Source organism: Oncorhynchus keta, chromosome 8, assembly GCF_023373465.1.
Source record: "Oncorhynchus keta strain PuntledgeMale-10-30-2019 chromosome 8, Oket_V2, whole genome shotgun sequence".
Classification (NCBI taxonomy): domain Eukaryota; kingdom Metazoa; phylum Chordata; class Actinopteri; order Salmoniformes; family Salmonidae; genus Oncorhynchus; species Oncorhynchus keta.
Window position 1 is genome coordinate 31932313 of NC_068428.1, and position 19042 is coordinate 31951354.

At 44.4% G+C, this 19042-nt stretch overlaps 1 protein-coding gene across 11 annotated transcripts in view; it reads left to right on the forward strand.

Moving 5' to 3' along the window:
* Positions 1-19042, forward strand: part of LOC118386628 (serine/threonine-protein kinase MRCK alpha-like) — a 134139-nt gene that overhangs the window by 55778 nt on the left and 59319 nt on the right. For all 11 annotated transcript variants that reach the window (XM_052523987.1, XM_052523985.1, XM_052523986.1 and 8 more), the window contains 2 exons: positions 67-215; positions 14063-14156. In XM_052523987.1, the coding sequence (XP_052379947.1) occupies positions 67-215; positions 14063-14156 (243 nt within the window). The remainder of the gene's footprint in view (positions 1-66; positions 216-14062; positions 14157-19042) is intronic.

Here is a 19042-nt window from a genome sequence, read left to right on the forward strand (position 1 = left end):
TTATTATTATTACTACTACTACTTTGTCAGAGAGATTTATTCTCTCCTCCCCTCCTCTCTCGGCAGTACCTGGTGATGGATTATTATGTGGGTGGGGACCTTCTCACCCTGCTTAGTAAGTTTGAAGACAGGTTGCCGGAGGACATGGCAAGATTCTACCTGGCTGAGATGGTGCTGGCCATCGACTCAGTGCACCAACTGCATTACGTCCACAGGTGAGTGAGTGAGTGAGTGAGTGAGTGAGTGAGTGAGTGAGTGAGTGAGTGAGTGAGTGAGTGGGTGGGTGGGTGGGTGGGTGGGACGGACGGACGGACAGAAATAGTTGGTTCCTTTGTGGCTCTAAATAAAAGTACTCCCAATATTCCCTCAATGAAGCAGAGGGAAATGTCCCTCCTTAATGAAGCAGAGGGAAATGTCCCTCCTTAATGAAGCAGAGGGAAATGTCCCTCCTTAATGAAGCAGAGGGAAATATCCCTCCTTAATGAAGCAGAGGGAAATGTCCCTCCTTAATGAAGCAGAGGGAAATGTCCCTCCTTAATGAAGCAGATAATTTTTTACCTATTATTTAACTAGGCCAATCAGTTAAGAACAAATTCTTATTTACCATGACAGCCTACCCCGGTCAAACCCGGATGACGCTGGGCCAATTGTGCGCCGCCCTATGGGACTCCAAATCACAGCCGGTTGTGATACACTCTAGCACTGAGATGCATTGCCTTAGACGGCTGCACCACTCGGGAGCCCATAACCTTACATACACTACCAGTTCAAGGTTTTAGAACACCTACTCATTCAAGGGTTTTCTTTATTTTTACTGTTTTGTACATTGTAGAATTATAGTGAAGATATCAAAACTATGAAATAACACACATGGAATCATGTAGTAACCAAAAAAGTGTTAAACAAATCTAAATATCTTATATTTGAGATTCTTCAAGCCACCCTTTGCCTTGATGACAGCTTTGCACACTCTTGGCATTCTCTCAACCAGCTTCACCTGGAATGCTTTTCCCACTGTCTTGAAGGAGTTCCCACATGCTGAGCACTTCAGTCTGCTTTTCCTTCATTCTGCTATCCGTCTCATCGCAAACCACCTCAATTAGGTTGTAGTCAGGTGATTGTGGAGGCCAGGTCATCTAATGCAGCACTCCATCACTCTCCTTCTTCGTCAAATAGCCCTTACACAGCTTGGAGGTGTGTTTTGGGTCATTGTCCTGTTGAAAAACATATGATAGTCCCACTAAGCCCAAACCAGATGGGATGGTGTATTGCAGCAGAATGCTGTGGTAGCTATGCTGGTTAAGTGTGCCTTGAATTCTAAATAAATCGCTGACAGTGTCACCAGCAAGCACCCTCACACCACCTCCTCCATGCTTCACGGTGGAAACCACACGTGCGGAGATGATCCATTCACCCACACGCGTCTCACAAAGACACAGAGGTTGGAACCAAAAATCTCCAATTTGGACTCCAGACTAAAGGACAAATTTCCACCGGTCTAATATCCATTGCTTGTGTTTCTTGGCCCAAACAAGTCTCTTCTTCTTATTGGTGTCCTTTAGTAGTGGGTTCTTTGCAGCAATTCAAATCAAATCAAAGTTTATTTGTCACGTGCGCCGAATACAACAGGTTTAATCTTACAGTGAAATGCTTACTTACAGGCTCTAACCAATGGTGCCAAAAAAAAGGTATGTGTGTGTGTGTGTAGATAAGTAATGAAATAAAACAACAGTAGAAAGACATTTGAAAAAAGAGTAGCAAGGCTCTATACAGATACCTGTTAGTCAGGCTTATTGAGGTAGTATGTACATGTAGGTATTGTTAAAGTGACTGTGCATATATGATGAACGGAGAGTAGCAGAAGTGTAAAAAGAGGGGTTGCCGGGTGGTGGGACACAATGCAGATAGCTCGGTTAGCCAATGTGCGGGTACATACCAATTTAGGTAGTATGTACATGAATGTATAGTTAAAGTGACTAAGCATATAAGATAAAACGGAGAGTAGCAGCAGCGTAAAAGAGGGGTTGGGTGGAGGCACACAATGCAAATAATCTGGGTGACTATTGGTTACCTGTTCAGGAGTCTTATGGCTTGGGGGTAAAAACTGTTGAGAAGCCTTTTTGTCCTAGACTTTTTGTCCTAGACTTTTTGTCCTAGAACAAAGTCTATGACTGGGCTGGCTGTGGTCTTAGACAATTTTTAGGGCCTTTTGCTCCAGTGATGTACTGGGCCGTACGGACTACCCTCAGAAGTGCCTTGCGGTCGGAGGCTGAGCAATTGCCGTACCAGGCAGTGATGCAACCGGTCAGGATGCTCTCGATGTTGCAGCTGTAGAACCTTTTGAGGATCTCAGGACCCATGCCAAATCTTTTTAGTTTCCTGAGGGGGAATAGGCTTTGTTGACTGTCTTGGTGTGTTTGGACCAATCTAGTTTGTTGTTTATGTGGACACCAAGGAACTTGAAGCTCTCAACCTGCTCCATTACAGCCCCGTCGATGAGAATGGGGGCGTGCTCGGTCCTCCTTTTCCTGTAGTCCACAATCATCTCCTTAGTCTTGGTTACGTTGAGGGATAGGTTGTTATTCTGGCACCACCCTTCTAGGTCTCTGACCTCCTCCCTATAGGCTGTCTCATCGTTGTCTGTGATCAGGCCTACCACTATTGTGTCGTCAGCAAACTTGATGGTGGTGTTAGAGTCATGCCTGGCCATGCAGTCTTGGGTGAACAGAGAGTACAGGAGGGGACTGAGCACGCACCCTTGGGGAGCTCCAGTGTTGAGAATCAGTGTGGCAGATGTGTTGCTACCTACCCTTACCACCTGGGGGTGGCCTGTCAGGAAATCCAGGATCCAGTTGCAGAGGGAGGTGTTTAGTCCCAGGATCCTTAGCTTGATGGTACTATGGTGTTGAACGCTGAGCTGTAGTCAATGAACAGCATTCTCACATAGGTGTTTCTTTTATTCAGGTGGGAAATGGCAGTGTGGAGTGCAATAGAGATTGCGTCATCTGTGGATCTGTTTAGGCGGTATGCAAATTGGAGTGGGTCTACGGTTTCTGGGATAATGGGGTTGATGTGAGCCATTACCAGCCTTTCAAATCACTTCATGGTTACGGATGTGAGTGTTACGGCTCTGTAGTTATTTAGGCAGGTTGCCTTTGGGTTCTTGGGCACAGGGACTATGGTGGTCTGCTTGAAGCATGTTGGTATTACAGACTCAATCAGGGACATGTTGAAAATGTCAGTGAAGACACCTGCCAGTTGGTCAGCACATGCCCGGAGCACATGTCCTGGTAATCCGTCTGGCCCCGCAGCCTTGTGTATGTTGACCTGTTTAAAGGTCTTACTCACTTCGGCTACGGAGAGCGTGATCACACAGTCGTCCTGAACAGCTGATGCTCTCATGCATGCCTCAGTGTTGCATGCCTCGAAGCCAGCATAGAGTTGATTTAGCTCGTCTGGTAGGATCGTGTCACTGGGCAGCTCGCGGCTGTGCTTCCCTTTGTAGTCTGTAATAGTTTGCAAGCCCTGCCGCATCCGACGAGCGTCGGAGCCGGTGTAGTATGATTCAATCTTAGCCCTGTACTGATGCTTTGCCTGTTTGATGGTTCGTCGCAGGGCATAGAGGGATTTCTTGTTAGCTTCCAGGTTAGAGTCCCGCACCTTGAAAGCGGCAGCTCTACCCTATAGCTCAGTGCGAATGTTGCCTGTAATCCATGGCTTCTGGTTGGGGTATGTACTAGAGGTCGACCGATTTATGGTTTTTCAACGCCGATACCGATTTATTGGAGGACTGGAAAAGCAATGTTTTATTATTTTTATTTATTTTTTTATTTTTTATTAGTAGTACCTTGCTCAGAAAATGATAACATATGAAAGCTGGTGGTTCCTTTTAACATGAGTCTTCAATCTTCCCAGGTAAGAAGATTTAGGTTGTAGTTATTATAGGAATTATAGGACTATTTCCCTCTATACCATTTGTATTTCATTAACTTTGACTATTGGATGTTCTTATAGGCACTTTAGTATTGCCAGTATAACAGTATAGCTTCCGTCCCTCTCCTCGCTCCTCCCTGGGTTCGAACCAGCAACACAACGACAATTAGCGAGCGCTAACTAGCTAGCCATTTCACTTTGGTTACACGAGCCTCGAAGTCATAAACAGCGCAATGCTTGACGCACAACGAAGAGCTGCTGGCAAAACGCACGAAAGTGCTGTTTGAATGAATGTTTACGCGCCTGCTTCTGCCTACCACCGCCCAGTCAGATACTTGTATGCTCAGTCAGATTATATGCAACACAGGACACGCTAGATAATATCTAGTAATATCATCAACCATGTGTAGTTAACTAGTGATTATGATTGATTGTTTTTTATAAGATAAGTTCAATGCTAGCTAGCAACTTACCTTGGCTTACTGCATTCGCGTAACAGGCAGCCTCCTTGTGGAGTGCAACGAGAGAGAGGCAGGTCGTTATTGCATTGGACTAGTTAAGGTTGCAAGATTGGATCCCCCGAGCGGACAAGGTGAAAATCTGTCGTTCTGCCCGTGAACAAGGCAGTTAATCCACTGTTCCTAGGCCGTCATTGAAAATAAGAATGTGTTCTTAACTGACCTAGTTAAACAAAGATTAAATAAAGGTGTAAAAAATTTTTTTGGGGGCAAATCGGCACCCAAAAATACCGATTTCCAGTCAGTCACTGTGGGGATGACGTGCTCAATGCACTTATTGATAAAGCCAGTGACTGATGTGGTGTATTCCTTAATGTCATCGGAAGAATCCCGGAACATGTTCCAGTCTGATAGCAAAGCAGTCCTGTAGTTTAGCATCTACTTCATCTGACCATTTTTTTATAGACCGAGTCACAGGTGCTTGCTTCCTGTTTAAATTTTTGCTTGTAAGCAGGAATCAGGAGGATAGAGTTGTGGTCAGATTTACCAAATGGAGGGAGAGCTTTGTACGTGTGTCTGTGTGTGTAGTACAGGTGATCTAAAATAGTTTTTCCTCTGGTTGCACATTTAACATGTTGATAGAGATTTGGTAGAACTGATTTAAGATTCCCTGCATTAAAGTCTCCGGCCACTAGTGCCAGCATCCGTCTGTGGTGGTAAATAAACAGCCATGAAAAGTATAGCTGAGAACTCTTTGAGGCAAGTAGTACGACCTGCAGTTTATCACAATATACTCAACTTCAGGTGAGCAAATTCTAGAGACTTCCTTACATTTCGCGCACCAGCTGTTGTTTACAAATATGCACAGACCCCCCGTCTTACCGGAGTGTGCTGTTCTATCCTGCCGGTGCAGCCTGTATCCCGCTAGCTGAATATCCATGTCGTCATTCAGCCACGTTTCCGTGAAGCATAGGATATTACAGTTTATGTCCCGTTGGTAGGATATTCGTGATCTTACCTCGTCTAGTTTATTGTACAATGATTGCACGTTGGCGGGTAATATTGACGGCAACTGCAGCTTTCCTAGTTGTCTTCTGCGGGTCCGGGTGAGGCATCCGGCTCTTCGTCCTCTGCGTCGCTTCCTCTTGCGAATAATTGGGATGTCTGCCCTGTGGGTTGTTTGGAGAATATCTTGTGAGTCCTGCTTGGTGCTGTTGTTGTTGAAGAATTCTTGGTCTTTTACCAAATAACGCTATCTTCTGTATACCACCCCTACCTTGTCACAACACAACTGATTGGCTCAAATGCATTAAGAAGGGAAGAAATTCTACAAATGAACTTTTAAGAAGGCACACCTGTTAATTGAAATGCATTCCAGGTGACTACCTCATGAAGCTGGTTGAGAAAATGCCAAGAGTGTGCAAAGCTGTCATCAAGGCAAAGGGTGGCTAGTTTGAAGAATCGGAAATCGAAAATATATTTTGATTTGTTGAACACTTTTTTTTGTTTACTACATGATTCCATATGTGTTATTTCATCATTTTGATGTCTTCACTATTATTCTACAATGTTGAAAAATAAAGAAAAACCCTTGAATGACTAGATGTTCTAAAACATTTAGTGTATATGTAAGGTCACATTTACTGGGTTGTATGAAAGAAAATAACTCTAAAAATAGATGTTTTGTGGTGGTCCCCTGACTGATGCCCTGGCTGGGAGGGAGTTTTGTCATAAGGGACCCGACAGCCAATAGGAGGAGCCCTCTGCCTCTAAGGCTGTGTGGTAGGAACCACTCTTCCCTCTGACACACAGGAAGTGGTCACCAGGCCTCATCTACATAATGACAGTGTTGACGCTGAAGAAGCCTCAGATGAACGATTTGAGAGAGAAAGAGCCCAGGGGCTCGGGTGTGCCGTGCTGGCCCTATAGTAACATTGATTGTCCCATAGCACAGCAGCAGTATAGACTCAGTGTCGAGATGGGGACCCACTAATTGTATGGTGTTTTACGTGGAGTCGGGACGGAGGGGTGGCGGTGGTCGTCTCGTTCCCCTTTGAGGCCCTCTGAGACATTTTGGGCTGGTAATGACAGGGTGTATGTATGGGGGTTGTGGTGGGTTCCCCCTCTCGGGAGAGATTGGCGTGCTTGGTTTGTGGAGGGTGGAGACATTAACAGAAGGTCCCCTGAGGAGGGTGTGTTCTCTGTGTGGGTGTGACTGAAATGACAATGCATTAACCCTGTAATTTCTCCAATATAAGGCCAATTAGAATAACTTGAATCAGTGCATATAGGCCACATTTGTGAAGTAAGGATGGCCTAGTTATAGAAATGGTCTCTGTCAGTCAAGAGGTTCAGTCGGTGACATGCTTGTGCCACTGTAAGCATAATGCCTTGTCAGTACCACAAACATAGCTCACTGTTTTATGTTGAAGACCCTACCCTGCCAAGGAGAATTAAAGGTTCAAAATTAACTAAGAAAATAGAGTAGTGGCAGCCCCCTCATTAGTGTGTGTGTGGAGGGCTGTGTGTGAAGCTGAGCATGGTCAGTGATCTGCATGGCCTAACCCAGAGACTAACATACCAACTCAGCAGGGCCCAGCTCTCTGTTAGCAGGGCCCTCATCTGGCCTGTGTGTGTCTCTCATTGTGTGTGTGTCTCTCATTGTGTGTGTGTCTCTCATTGTGTGTGTGTCTCTCATTGTGTGTGTGTCTCTCATTGTGTGTGTGTCTCTCATTGTGTGTGTGTCTCTCATTGTGTGTGTGTCTCGGTGTGTGTGTGTGTCTCGGTGTGTGTGTGTGTGTCTCGGTGTGTGTGTGTGTCTCGGTGTGTGTGTGTGTGTCTCGGTGTGTGTGTGTGTGTGTGTGTTATTACTAATCAGAACCATGTGGGCTCCACAGCCCTGTTTCCACCTCCTGATCTAAGAGCCCAATCTCTTTCATCAGACTGGCCACAGACATCTCATTACTTGTTAATGTCATCTATCATAGACCCTGCAGCCCTGTTGTAGAAATGGTCATGAATGGTACATGAATTAGCAACGGCCAATGGTGAGTATACACGGTATCTGTATGAGCGTGCTTCCAAACAGTGGTGATGAGGTCCCATAGAGCCCTGTGTGTGTCCTTATCTCGGTCCCTGTCTCTGTGAGGAGACACACACAGTGTGTGTGTGTGTTGTCTTGGCGGCCAGATGGCCCTTACAGATGGATGCTGGTGAAGTCTTAAAGGAGATTACCTCCCTCTATTCTCAGCCTTAAGACTTCAGGAGCCCTGTCCTGCCTGGGACCGAGCAGACCAATTAGCCACGCCCCCAACAGTCACGTCACCGCAGCCCTACTGGAAGGGAGGAAGAGAGAGAGAGAGAGGATGGGAGAGACAGGGAGGGTAGGAGAGGAAGGGTATGTCCATCACAGCAGTAAGATGTGACATGTTGTCACAAGAAAATGGCAACAAGTGAAGAACAAACACCATTGTAAATACATCCCATATTTATGTTTATTTATTTTACCTTTTGTACTTTAACTATTTTCACCTTGTTACAACACTTTATTAGCCATAATATGACATTTGTAATGTCTCTATTCTGTTTGAACTTTAGTGAGTATGTTTACTGTTCATTTTGTCTTGTTTATTTCACTCTGGTTTATCTATTTCACTTGCTTTGGCAGTGTAAACAAATGTTTCCCAATAAAGTCCTTTGAATTGAGAAGGGGGGGTGGATAAAGACACGGGTGACAGGGAGGTAGAGATGAGGCAAGAGAAAGAGACGGCGGGAGGGGGAAGAGGGGTGGTAGCCATGTTCTTTGTTTGATCTCTGCTCAGGGTTTCACTGGGTTTTAATTGGTTTATCTGGAGGAGGAACTCATGACGGCATGCTGGATGACAGGACACACACACACACACACACACACACACACACACACACACACACACACAGTACACACACAGGCTAGGGCCAGGTCTGAGCCTATCAGGAAAGTGAGAGGTTAAAAGACACCCACGGAGGTGTTAAGTAGAGGTTAGCGCAGGTGCACACTGGGAAAAGAGTTTGTTCTGAAGAGTATGCATGTCAGTATTGAGTCACACACATATTTAGCAGATATTATTGCGGGTATAGCGAAATGCTTGTTATTCGACCATATTCCTAGTCACCTTGCCATGGTTAAATACAGCGTTTCGCGCTTTAAGTTTTGTGCTGCCGTCTATCCATGGTTTCTGATTTGGGTAGATGTTAATAGTCACAGTGGGAACACTCACATGGTTGGTGGAGAAGGAACAAACAGAAATGGCTTCATTGTATCATTTTAGCTAGACTTGAGCTGACTGTTAGGTCTACTTTGTAGGGGGGTGTCCCGTTGGTCTACCTTTTATCCCATTGACTTGATTCAACATGAAAAGAAAATCTCCTTCTCTCTTTGTCTCTCGGGTCAAGTCCCAAATGCCACCAGGCGTTATTCTCTATTTAGTGCACTACTTTTAACCAGGCCCTATTGGGCTCTGGTCAAAAGTAGAGCAGTATGTAGGGAATAGTGTGTCATTTGGGCCATTACCTCATTATCCTGCTGTCCAGAGAGAAGCCTTTGTTCTTTGGGTTCAGGGAACCTCTCCTCTCTCCCTTCTCCCCTCCAAATCCTCATGCAGCCAGAGCTTCTGTTTAACTGTGGCTGCTTATCAGCAGGAGGTACACCCCTACACCCCATCCCTCCCCAGGCAGGATGTACCCCCATACTCCCCCTACACCCCATCCCTCCCCAGGCAGGATGTACCCCCATACTCCCCCTACACCCCATCCTTCCCCAGGCAGGATGTACCCCCATACTCCCTGCTACACCCCATCCCTCCCCAGGCAGGATGTACCCCCATACTCCCCCTACACCCCATCCTTCCCCAGGCAGGATGTACCCCCATACTCCCTGCTGCACCCCATCCCTCCCCAGGCAGGATGTACCCCCATACTCCCCTAGACCCCATCCCTCCCCAGGCAGGATGTACCCCCATACTCCCTGCTACACCCCATCCCTCCCCAGGCAGGATGTACCCCCATACTCCCTGCTACACCCCATCCCTCCCCAGGCAGGATGTACCCCCATACTCCCTGCTACACCCCATCCTTCCCCAGGCAGGATGTACCCCCATACTCCCTGCTACACCCCATCCCTCCCCAGGCAGGATGTTCCCCCATACTCCCTGCTACACCCCATCCCTCCCCAGGCAGGATGTACCCCCATACTCCCCCTACACCCCATCCCTCCCCAGGCAGGATGTACCCCCATACTCCCCCTACACCCAATCCCTCCACAGGCAGGATGTACCCCCATACTCCCCCCTATACCCCATCCCTCCACAGGCAGGATGTACCCCCATACTCCCCCTTATACCCCATCCCTCCACAGGCAGGATGTACCCCCCTACACCCCATCCCTCCCCAGGCAGGATGTACCCCCATACTCCCCGCTACACCACTCCCTCCCCAGGCAGGATGTACCCCCATACTCCCCCCTACACCCCATCCCTCCCCAGGCAGGATGTACCCCCGTACTCCCCCCTACACCACTCCCTCCCCAGGCAGGATCTACCCCTGTACTCCCCCTACACCACTCCCTCCCCAGACAGGATCTACCCCCGTACTTCCCCCTACACCACTCCCTCCCCAGGCAGGATGTACCCCCATACTCCCCCCTACACCACTCCCTCCCAACTAGAGTCCCCTCACCACTCCCATCAGGCACTGCTCTGACTCACCCACGCTTCTAAACCAAACCCTTATAAATGGGAAAGATGGGCAGTCTAAAAATATAACTTTAATAGGAAGCTGATTCAGTGGTAAATATGATCATCAGGCACTGTCTAAATGTGTAACTTTAATAGGAAGCTGATTCAGTTAGACGCTGCTATAAAGTAGGAGCAGGCCCTTCATGTGATGTTGACTGTTAACAGTTGAGGAAGGACCTGTCAGTAGCTTCTACAGTGCTTTTATGTGCTTCTCTGTACTGAAGATTAACATTCATAGAACATGTGGAGTCATTTCAGTTTGTTAGAGATGCTGGGTATCAGAGAATGTCTGTCTGTGTGTATAGTCTTGGGCGGCAGGTAGCCTAGTGGTTAGAGCGTTGGGCCAGTAACTGAAAGGTTGCTGGATCGAATCCCCGAGCTGACAAGTTAACCCACTGTTCCCCCTGTAGGCCGTCATTGTAAATAAGAATTTGTTTTATAACTTACTTACCTAGTTAAATAAGGGTAAAAAATATATATACAGTGGCAAGAAAAAAATGTGAACCCTTTGGGGGGCTGGGATTAAAAAGAAAAAATATATAAATATATTAAACACTCATCACGACAAGAGACAACACTACATAAAGAGAGACAACATAGCAAGGCAGCAACACATGACAACACAGTCAGGGTTAGTGTGTGTGTGTACTTACTCGATTTGATTTGGCAGTGCCTATGAATCACAACAACTCAGTACAGTGGTGTGTAAAATCCTGTCACCAAAACTACTCCGCTATGAGACGACGCAGCATTTGATGTGTGTTTGTGTCACTGGGGTTTGTTTCAGCAACCCCGCTATTTATTTGTGTGTCGATCATGTGTTGATAAGGCCTGTGGTTGTTTATTAATTTTTTTAGATGGTAGATCTAAAAAGACTCCAACACCATCATTAAGTTTTCTGATGACACAACAGTGGTAGGCCTGATTACCGACAATGATGAGACGGCCTTTAGGGAGGTGGTCAGAGACTTAACATGGTCCAAGCACACCAAGACAGTCATGAAGAGGGCATGACAAAACCTATTCCCCCTCAGGAGACTGAAAACATTTGGCATACGTCCTCAGATCCTCAAAAGGTTTTACAGCTACACCATCGAGAGCATCTTGATGGGTTGCATCACTGTCTGTTATGGCAACTGCTCAGCCTCCGACCGCAAGGCACTACAGAGGATAGTGGGTACGGTCCAGTACATCACCGGGGCCAAGCTTCCTGCCATCCAGGATCTCTATACCAGGCTGTGTCAGAGGAAGCCCCTAAAAATTGTCAGACTCCAGCCACTCTAGTCATACTGTTCTCTCTGCTACTGCACGTCAAGCGGTACCGGAGCGCCAAGTCTAGGTCCAAGAGGCTTCTAAACAGCTTCTACCCCGAAGCCATAAGACTCCTGAACATCTAATCAAATGGCTACACAGACTATTTGCATTGCTACCCCCCCATTCTACGCTGCTGCAACTCTGTTATTATCTATGCATAGCCACTTTAATAACTCTTCCAACATGTACATATTACCCCAATTACCTCTGTGTACCGGTACCCCCCTTGTATATAAACTCAGCAAAAAAATAGACGTCCTCTCATTGTCAACTGTGTTTATTTTCAGCAAACTTAACATGTGTAAATATTCAACAGCTGAGACATAAACTGAACAAGTTCTACAGACATGTGACTAACAGAACTGAAATAATGTGTCCCTGAACAAAGGGGGGGGGTGTCAAAATCAAAAGTAACAATCAGTATCTTGTGTGGCCACCAGCTGCATGAAGTACAGCAGTACATCTCCTCCTCATGGACTGCACCAGATTTGCTAGTTCTTGCTGTGAGATGTTACCCCACTCTTCCACCAAGGCACCTGCAAGTTCCCTGACATTTCTGGGGGGAATGGCCCTAGTCTTCACCCTTCGATCCAACAGGTCCCAGACGTGCTCAATGGGATTGATTGAGCAGTGTGGCTGGTGGCATTATCATGCTGGAGGGTCATGTCAGGATGAGCCTGCAGGAAGGGTGCCACATGAGTGAGGAGGATGTCTTCCCTGTAACGCACAGAGTTGAGATTGCCTGCAATGACAACAAGCTCTGTCCGATGATGCTGTTACACACCGCCCCAGACCATGACCAACCCTCCACCTCCAAATCGATCCCGCTCCAGAGTACAGGCCTCGGTGTAATGCTCTTTCTTTCGATGATAAATGTGAATCCGAACATCACCCCTGATGAGACAAAACCTCGACCCGTCAGTGAAGAGCACTTTTTGCCAGTCATGTCTGGTCCAGCGACGGTGGGTTTGTGCCCATACGCGATGTTGCTGCTGGTGATGTCTGGTGAGGACCTGCCTTACAACAGGCCAAGAAGCCCTCAGCCAAGCCTCTCTCAGCCTATTGCGGACAGTCTGAGCACTGATGGAGGGATTGTGCGTTCCTGGTGTAACTCAGGCAGTTGTTGTTGCCATCCTGTACCTGTCCCGCAGTTGTGTTTGGATGTACCGATCCTGTGCAGGTGTTACACGTGGTCTGCCACTGCGAGCTAACATTACACTAACAGTATAGTAACAATAAATCAATACGCTAACAAATCAAAAGTAACAGTCAGTATCTTGTGTGGCCACCAGCTGCATTAAGTACTGCAGTGCATCTCCTCCTCATGGAGAGACTAAACTCAGCATGAAAAGAAACAACCTTTTTTCAGGACCCGGTCTTTCAAAGACATTTCGTAAAAATAAAAAGAACTTCAACCATAAACAATTAGTGAACATGCACCTGTGGAACAGTCATTAAGAAACTAACAGCTTATGAAAACTTAGGACACTAAAGAGGCCTTTCTACTGACTCTGAAAAACACCAGAAGAAAGATGCCCAGGGTCCTTGCTCATCTGCGTGAACGTACCTTAGGCATGCTGCAAGGAGGCATGAGGACTGCAGATGTGGCCAGGGCAATAAATTGCAATGTCCGTACTGTGAGACGCCTAAGACAGCGCTACAGGGAGGCAGGACGGACAGCTGATTGTATTGTATTGATGATGTATTGTTACTATACTGTTAGTGTATTGATGATTTGTTAGCGTATTGATTTATTGTTAATATACTTTGTGTATTGTTACTATACTATTAGTGTATTGATGATGTATTGTTACTATACTATTAGTGTATTGATGATGTATTGTTACTATACTGTTAGCGTATTGATGTATTGTTACTATACTGTTAGCGTATTGATGATGTATTGTTACTATACTGTTAGTGTGTTGATGGTTTATTATTAGTGTATTGATTTATTGTTACTATACTGTTAGTGTAATGTTAGTGTATTGATGATGTACTGTTAGTGTATTGATGATGTATTGTTATTGTACTGTTAGTGTATTGATGTGTTACTGTACTGTCTAGTATATTGTTGCTATACTGTACTGTGTATCAATGGTGTATAGGTAAGGAGACTAGTGAAGACAAGGGCTTGACATTGTCTGCATTAAGTGTAATATCAGAATAGTGGTCAGGACAGGGTGTTCTGTTTGGGACAGAATAACCAAGGCTCTGTCTGCCTTGTGGGGGGTAACCTTGTGAGGGGTCTGCCCTATTGGCAGCAGAGGCTGCAAGGGCAACGAACAGCCCAAATAAACACAAGACTTAATGATGGGAGACTAAAGGCATCCAGGAGCAAACAAACTAAACTTTCTCTCTCTCTCTACAGAAGCAAAATCTATTTTTCACTCTCACACCAAACACTCACTAGTGTTGCGTTAGTGGTTTTTGCTCTTTCATTCTCTCTCCCTCCCTGTCTCCCCCTCCTGAGATATTTGTGTTTTTCATTTTATTGTACTCCCCCTCTCTTCCTCCATTCCAAGTTCTCTTTCTCAGAGTCATCGGTATATTTACTTTGGTCTCTCTGTCTTCTGTCACCTTCAGGGACATCAAGCCAGACAACATCTTGATGGACATGAACGGTCACATTCGCCTGGCTGACTTTGGTTCCTGCCTCAAACTCATGGAGGACGGCACAGTGAGTAGGCCGACATGTACCAGTCAAAAGTTTGGACACCTACTCATTCAAGGGTTTTTCTTTATTTTTACTATTTTCTACATTGTATAATAATAGTGACGACATCAAAACTATGAAATGACACACATGGAATCATGTAGTATCCAGAAAAGTAAAAATATATGTAATATTTTAGATTCTTCAAAGTAGCCACCCTTTGCCTTGATTACAGCTTTGTACACTCTTGGCATTTTCTCAACCAGCTTCACGAGGTAGTCACCTGGAATGCTTTTCCAACAGTCTTGGAGTTCCCACATATGCTGAGCACTTGTTGGCTGCATTTCCTTCACTCTGCTATCCAACTCATCCCAAACCATCTCAATTGGGTGATTGTGGAGGCCAGGTTATCTGATGCAGCACTCATCACTCTCCTTCTTGGTCAAAAAGCCCTTATACAGCCTGGAGGTTTGTTTTGGGTCATTGTCCTGTTGAAAAACAAATGATAGTCCCACTAAGAGCAAACCAGAGGGGATGGTGTAACCCTACAGAATGATGTGGTAGCTACGCTGGTTAAGTATGCCTTGTAAATAAATCACCAACCGTGTCACCAGCACAGCACCATCACACCTCCTCCATGCTTCACTGTAGGAACCACACATCAAATAAAATTGTATTGGTCACATGCACATATTTAACAGATGATATTGCGGGTGTAGCGAAATGCGTGTGTTTCTACCTCCAACAGTGCAGTAATATCTAACAACTAATATCTAACAATTTCACAAAAATACACACATCTAAAGTAAAGGAATGGAATTAAGAACGTATAAATATTTGATGAGCAATGTTGGAGTGGCATAGACTAAAATACAGTAGAATAGAATACAGTATATAAATACAGTTGAAGTCGGAAGTTTACATACATCTTTGCCAAATACATTTAAACAGTTTTTCACAATTCCTGACATTTAATCATAGTGTAAATTCTTGGTCTTAGGTCAGTTAGGATAACCACTTTATTTTAAGAATGTGAAATGTCAGAATAATAGTAGAGTTATTTCCGGCTTTATTTCTTTCACCATTTTCCCAGTGGGTCAGAAGTTTACACGCACTCAATTAGTATTTGGTAGCATTGCCTTTTAAATTGCTTAACTTGGGTCAAATGTTTTGTGTAGCCTTCCCTTGGGGGAATTTTGGCCCCATTCCTCCTGACCGAGCTAGTGTAACTGAGTCAGGTTTGTAGGCCTCCTTGCTCACACATGCTTTTCCAGTTCTGCCCACACATTTTCTATAGGATTGAGGTCAGCGCTTTGTGATGGCCACTCCAATACCTTGACTTTGTTGTCCTTAAGCCAGTTTGTCACAACTTTGGAAGTATGCTTGGGGTCATTGTCCATTTGGAAGACCCATTTGCGACCAAGCTTTAACTTCCTGACGGATGTCTTGAGATGTTGCTTCAATATATCCACATAATTTTTCTCCGCCATGATGCCATCTATTTTGTGCAGTGCACCAGTCCCTCCTGCAGCAAAGCACTCCCACAACATGATGCCGCCACCCCCGTGCTTCACGGTTGGGATGGTGTTCTTTGGTTTGCAAGCCTCCCCCTTTTTCCTCCAAACATATTGATGGTCATTATGGCCAAACAATTCTATTTTTGTTTCATCAGACCAGAGGACATTTCTCAAAAAAGTATGATCTTTGTCCCCATGTGCAGTTGCAAACCGTAGTCTGGCTTTTTTATGGCGGTTTTGGAGCAGTGGTTTCTTCCTTGCTGAGCAGCCTTTCAGGTTATGTTGATATAGGACTTGTTTTACTGTGGATATAGATACTTTTTTTTACCTGTTTCCTCCAGCATCTTCACAAGGTCTTTTGCTGTTGTTCTGGGATTGATTTGCACTTTTCGCACCAAAGTACGTTCATCTCTAGGAGACAGAACGCGTCTTCTTCCTGAGCAGTTTTACGGCTGTGTGGTCCCATGGTGTTTATACTTGCGTACTATTGTTTGTACAGATGAACGTGGTACCATCAGGCATTTGGAAATTGCTCCAAAGGATGAACCATACTTGTGCAGGTCTACAATTATCTTTGCTGATTTATTGATTTTCCCATGATGTCAAGCAAAGAGGCACTGAGTTTGAAGGTAGGCTTTGCAATACATCCACAGGTACACCTCCAGTTGACACAGGCTAATTGACATCATTTATCAGAAGCTTCTAACGCCATTACATAGTTTTCTGGAATTTTCCAAGCTGTTTAAAGGCACAGTCAACTTAGTGTATGTAAATGTCTGACCCACTGGAATTGTGATACAGTGAATTTTAACCTCTCTAGGGTACGTGGCATGGTAGCGCTCCACCTCGTCAACAGCCAGTGAAACTGCAGGGCGCCAAATTCAAAACAACAGAAATCCCATAATTAAAATCCCTCAAAAATGCATGTATTTTACACCATTTTAAAGATACACCTGTTGTAAATGAAGCCACAGTGTCCGATTTCAAAAAGGCTTTACGACGAAAGCAAACCAAACTATTATGTTAGGTCAGAGCCAAGTCACAGAAAAACACAGTCAAAGAGAGGATTTTTCCAGCCAAAGAGAGGAGTCACAAAGCGCAGAAATATAGATAAAATTAATCACGAACCTTTGATGATATTCATCAGATGACACTCATAGGACTTCATGTTACACAATACGTGTATGTTTTGTTCGGTAAAGTTCATATTTATATACAAAAATCTGAGTTTACATTGGCGCGTTATGTTCAGTAGTTCCAAAACATCCGGTGATTTTGCAGAGAGCCACATCAATATACAGAAATACTCATAATAAACATTGCTAAAAGATACAAGTGTTATGCATGGAATTTTAGATACAGTTCTCCTTAATGAAACCGCTGTGTCAGATTTCAAAAAAACTTTACGGAAAAAGCACACAATTTAATAATCTGAGTACGGCGCTCAGAGACCAAAACAACCCAAACAGATATCCGTCATGTTGTGTAGTCAACAGAAGTCATAAATAGCATTATAAATATTCACTTACCTTTCATCTTCATCAGAATGCACTCCCAGGAATCCCAGTTCCACAATACATGTTTGTTTTGATCGATAATCTCCATCATTTCTGTCCAAATACTTACATTTTGAAAGCACGTTTAGTACACAATCCAAACTCATGACGCGCGGTCACTAGCAGCAGACAAAGTCAAAAAGTTCCATTACAGTCCGTAGAAACATGTCAAACGATATATAGAATCAATCTTTAGAATGTTTTTAACATAAATCTTCAATAATGTTCCAACCGGACAATTCCTTTGTCTGTAGAATTGCAATGGAACAGAACTAACTATCACTTGAACGCGCAAGACTGAGCTCGTGGCTCTCTGGCAGACCTCTGACTCATTTCCCCCCACTTCACAGTAGAAGCATCAAGCAACGTTCTAAAGACTGTTGACATCTAGTGGAAGCCTTAGGAAGTACAATATGACCCCATAGACACTGTGTATTTGATAGGCCAAGAGTTGAAAACTGCAAACCTCAGATTTCCCACATCCTGGTTGGATTTTTTTCTCAGGTTTTTGCCGGCCATATGAGTTCTGTTATACTAGCAGACATCATTCAAACAGTTTTAGAAACTTCAGTGTTTTCTATCCAAATCTACAAATTATATAAATATTCTAGCTTTTATGGCTGAGTAGCAGGCAGTTTAATTTGGGCACTCTTTTCATCCAAAAATGCTGCCCCCTTCCCAAGAGAAGTTAAGTGAAATAATCTGTCAACAATTGTTGGAAAAATGACTTGTCATGCACAAAGTAGGTATCCTAACTGACTTGCCAAAACTATAGTTTGCTAACAAGAAATTTGTGGAGTGGTTGAAAAATTAGTTTTAATGACTCCAACCTAAGTGTATGTAAACTTCTGACTTCAACTGTATGAGATGAGTAATGCAAAATATGTAAACATTATTCAAGTTGCCAGTGATTTTAAGTCTATGTATATAGGGCAACAGCCTCTAAGGTGCTAGTGATTTTTTGATGGCCTTGAGATGTCTGTCGTTCAGCTACTCTGTGTCTCACAAAGACACGGCGGTTGGAACCAAAAATCTTACATTTGGAATCATCAGACCAAAGGACAGATTTCCACTGGTCTAATGTCCTTTGGTCGTGTTTCTTGGCCCAATCAAGTCTCTTCTTCTTATTGGTGTCCTTTACTACTGGTTTCCGTACAGCAATTCGACCATGAAGGCCCGATTCATACAGCAGAGGTAACTCTGGGTCTTTCTTTCCTGTGGCGGTCCTCATGAGAGACAGTTTCATCATAGCACTTGATGGTTTTTGTGACTGCATTTGAAGAAACTTTCAAGGTTCTTGAAATGTTCCAGATTGACTGACCTTCATATCTTCGTAATGATGGACCATCATTTCTCTTTGCTTATTTGAACTGTTCTTGCCATAATATGGACTTGGTCTTTTACTAAATAGGGTTATCTTCAGTATACCTCACCTACCTTGTCGCAAGACAGCTGATTGGCTCAAATGCATTAAGAAAGAAATTCCTCAAATTAACTTTTAACAAGGCACACCTTTTAATTGAAATGCATTCTAGGTGACTACCCCATGAAGCTGGTTGAGAGAATGCCAAGAGTGTGCAAAGCTGTCATCAAGGCAAAGGGTGGCAACTTTGAAGAATCTCAAATAAAAATGTTTTTTTTATTTGTTTAAACACTTCTTTGGTTACTACATGATTTCATATGTGTTATTTCATAGTTTTGATGTCTTCACTATTATTCTACAATGTAGAAAATAGTCAAAATAAAGAAACTCTGGAATGAGTAGTTGTGTCCAAACTCTCTCTCTCCATGTTTTTTTATATTTTCTTTGCACACAACCCAAACACCTCCAAAAACC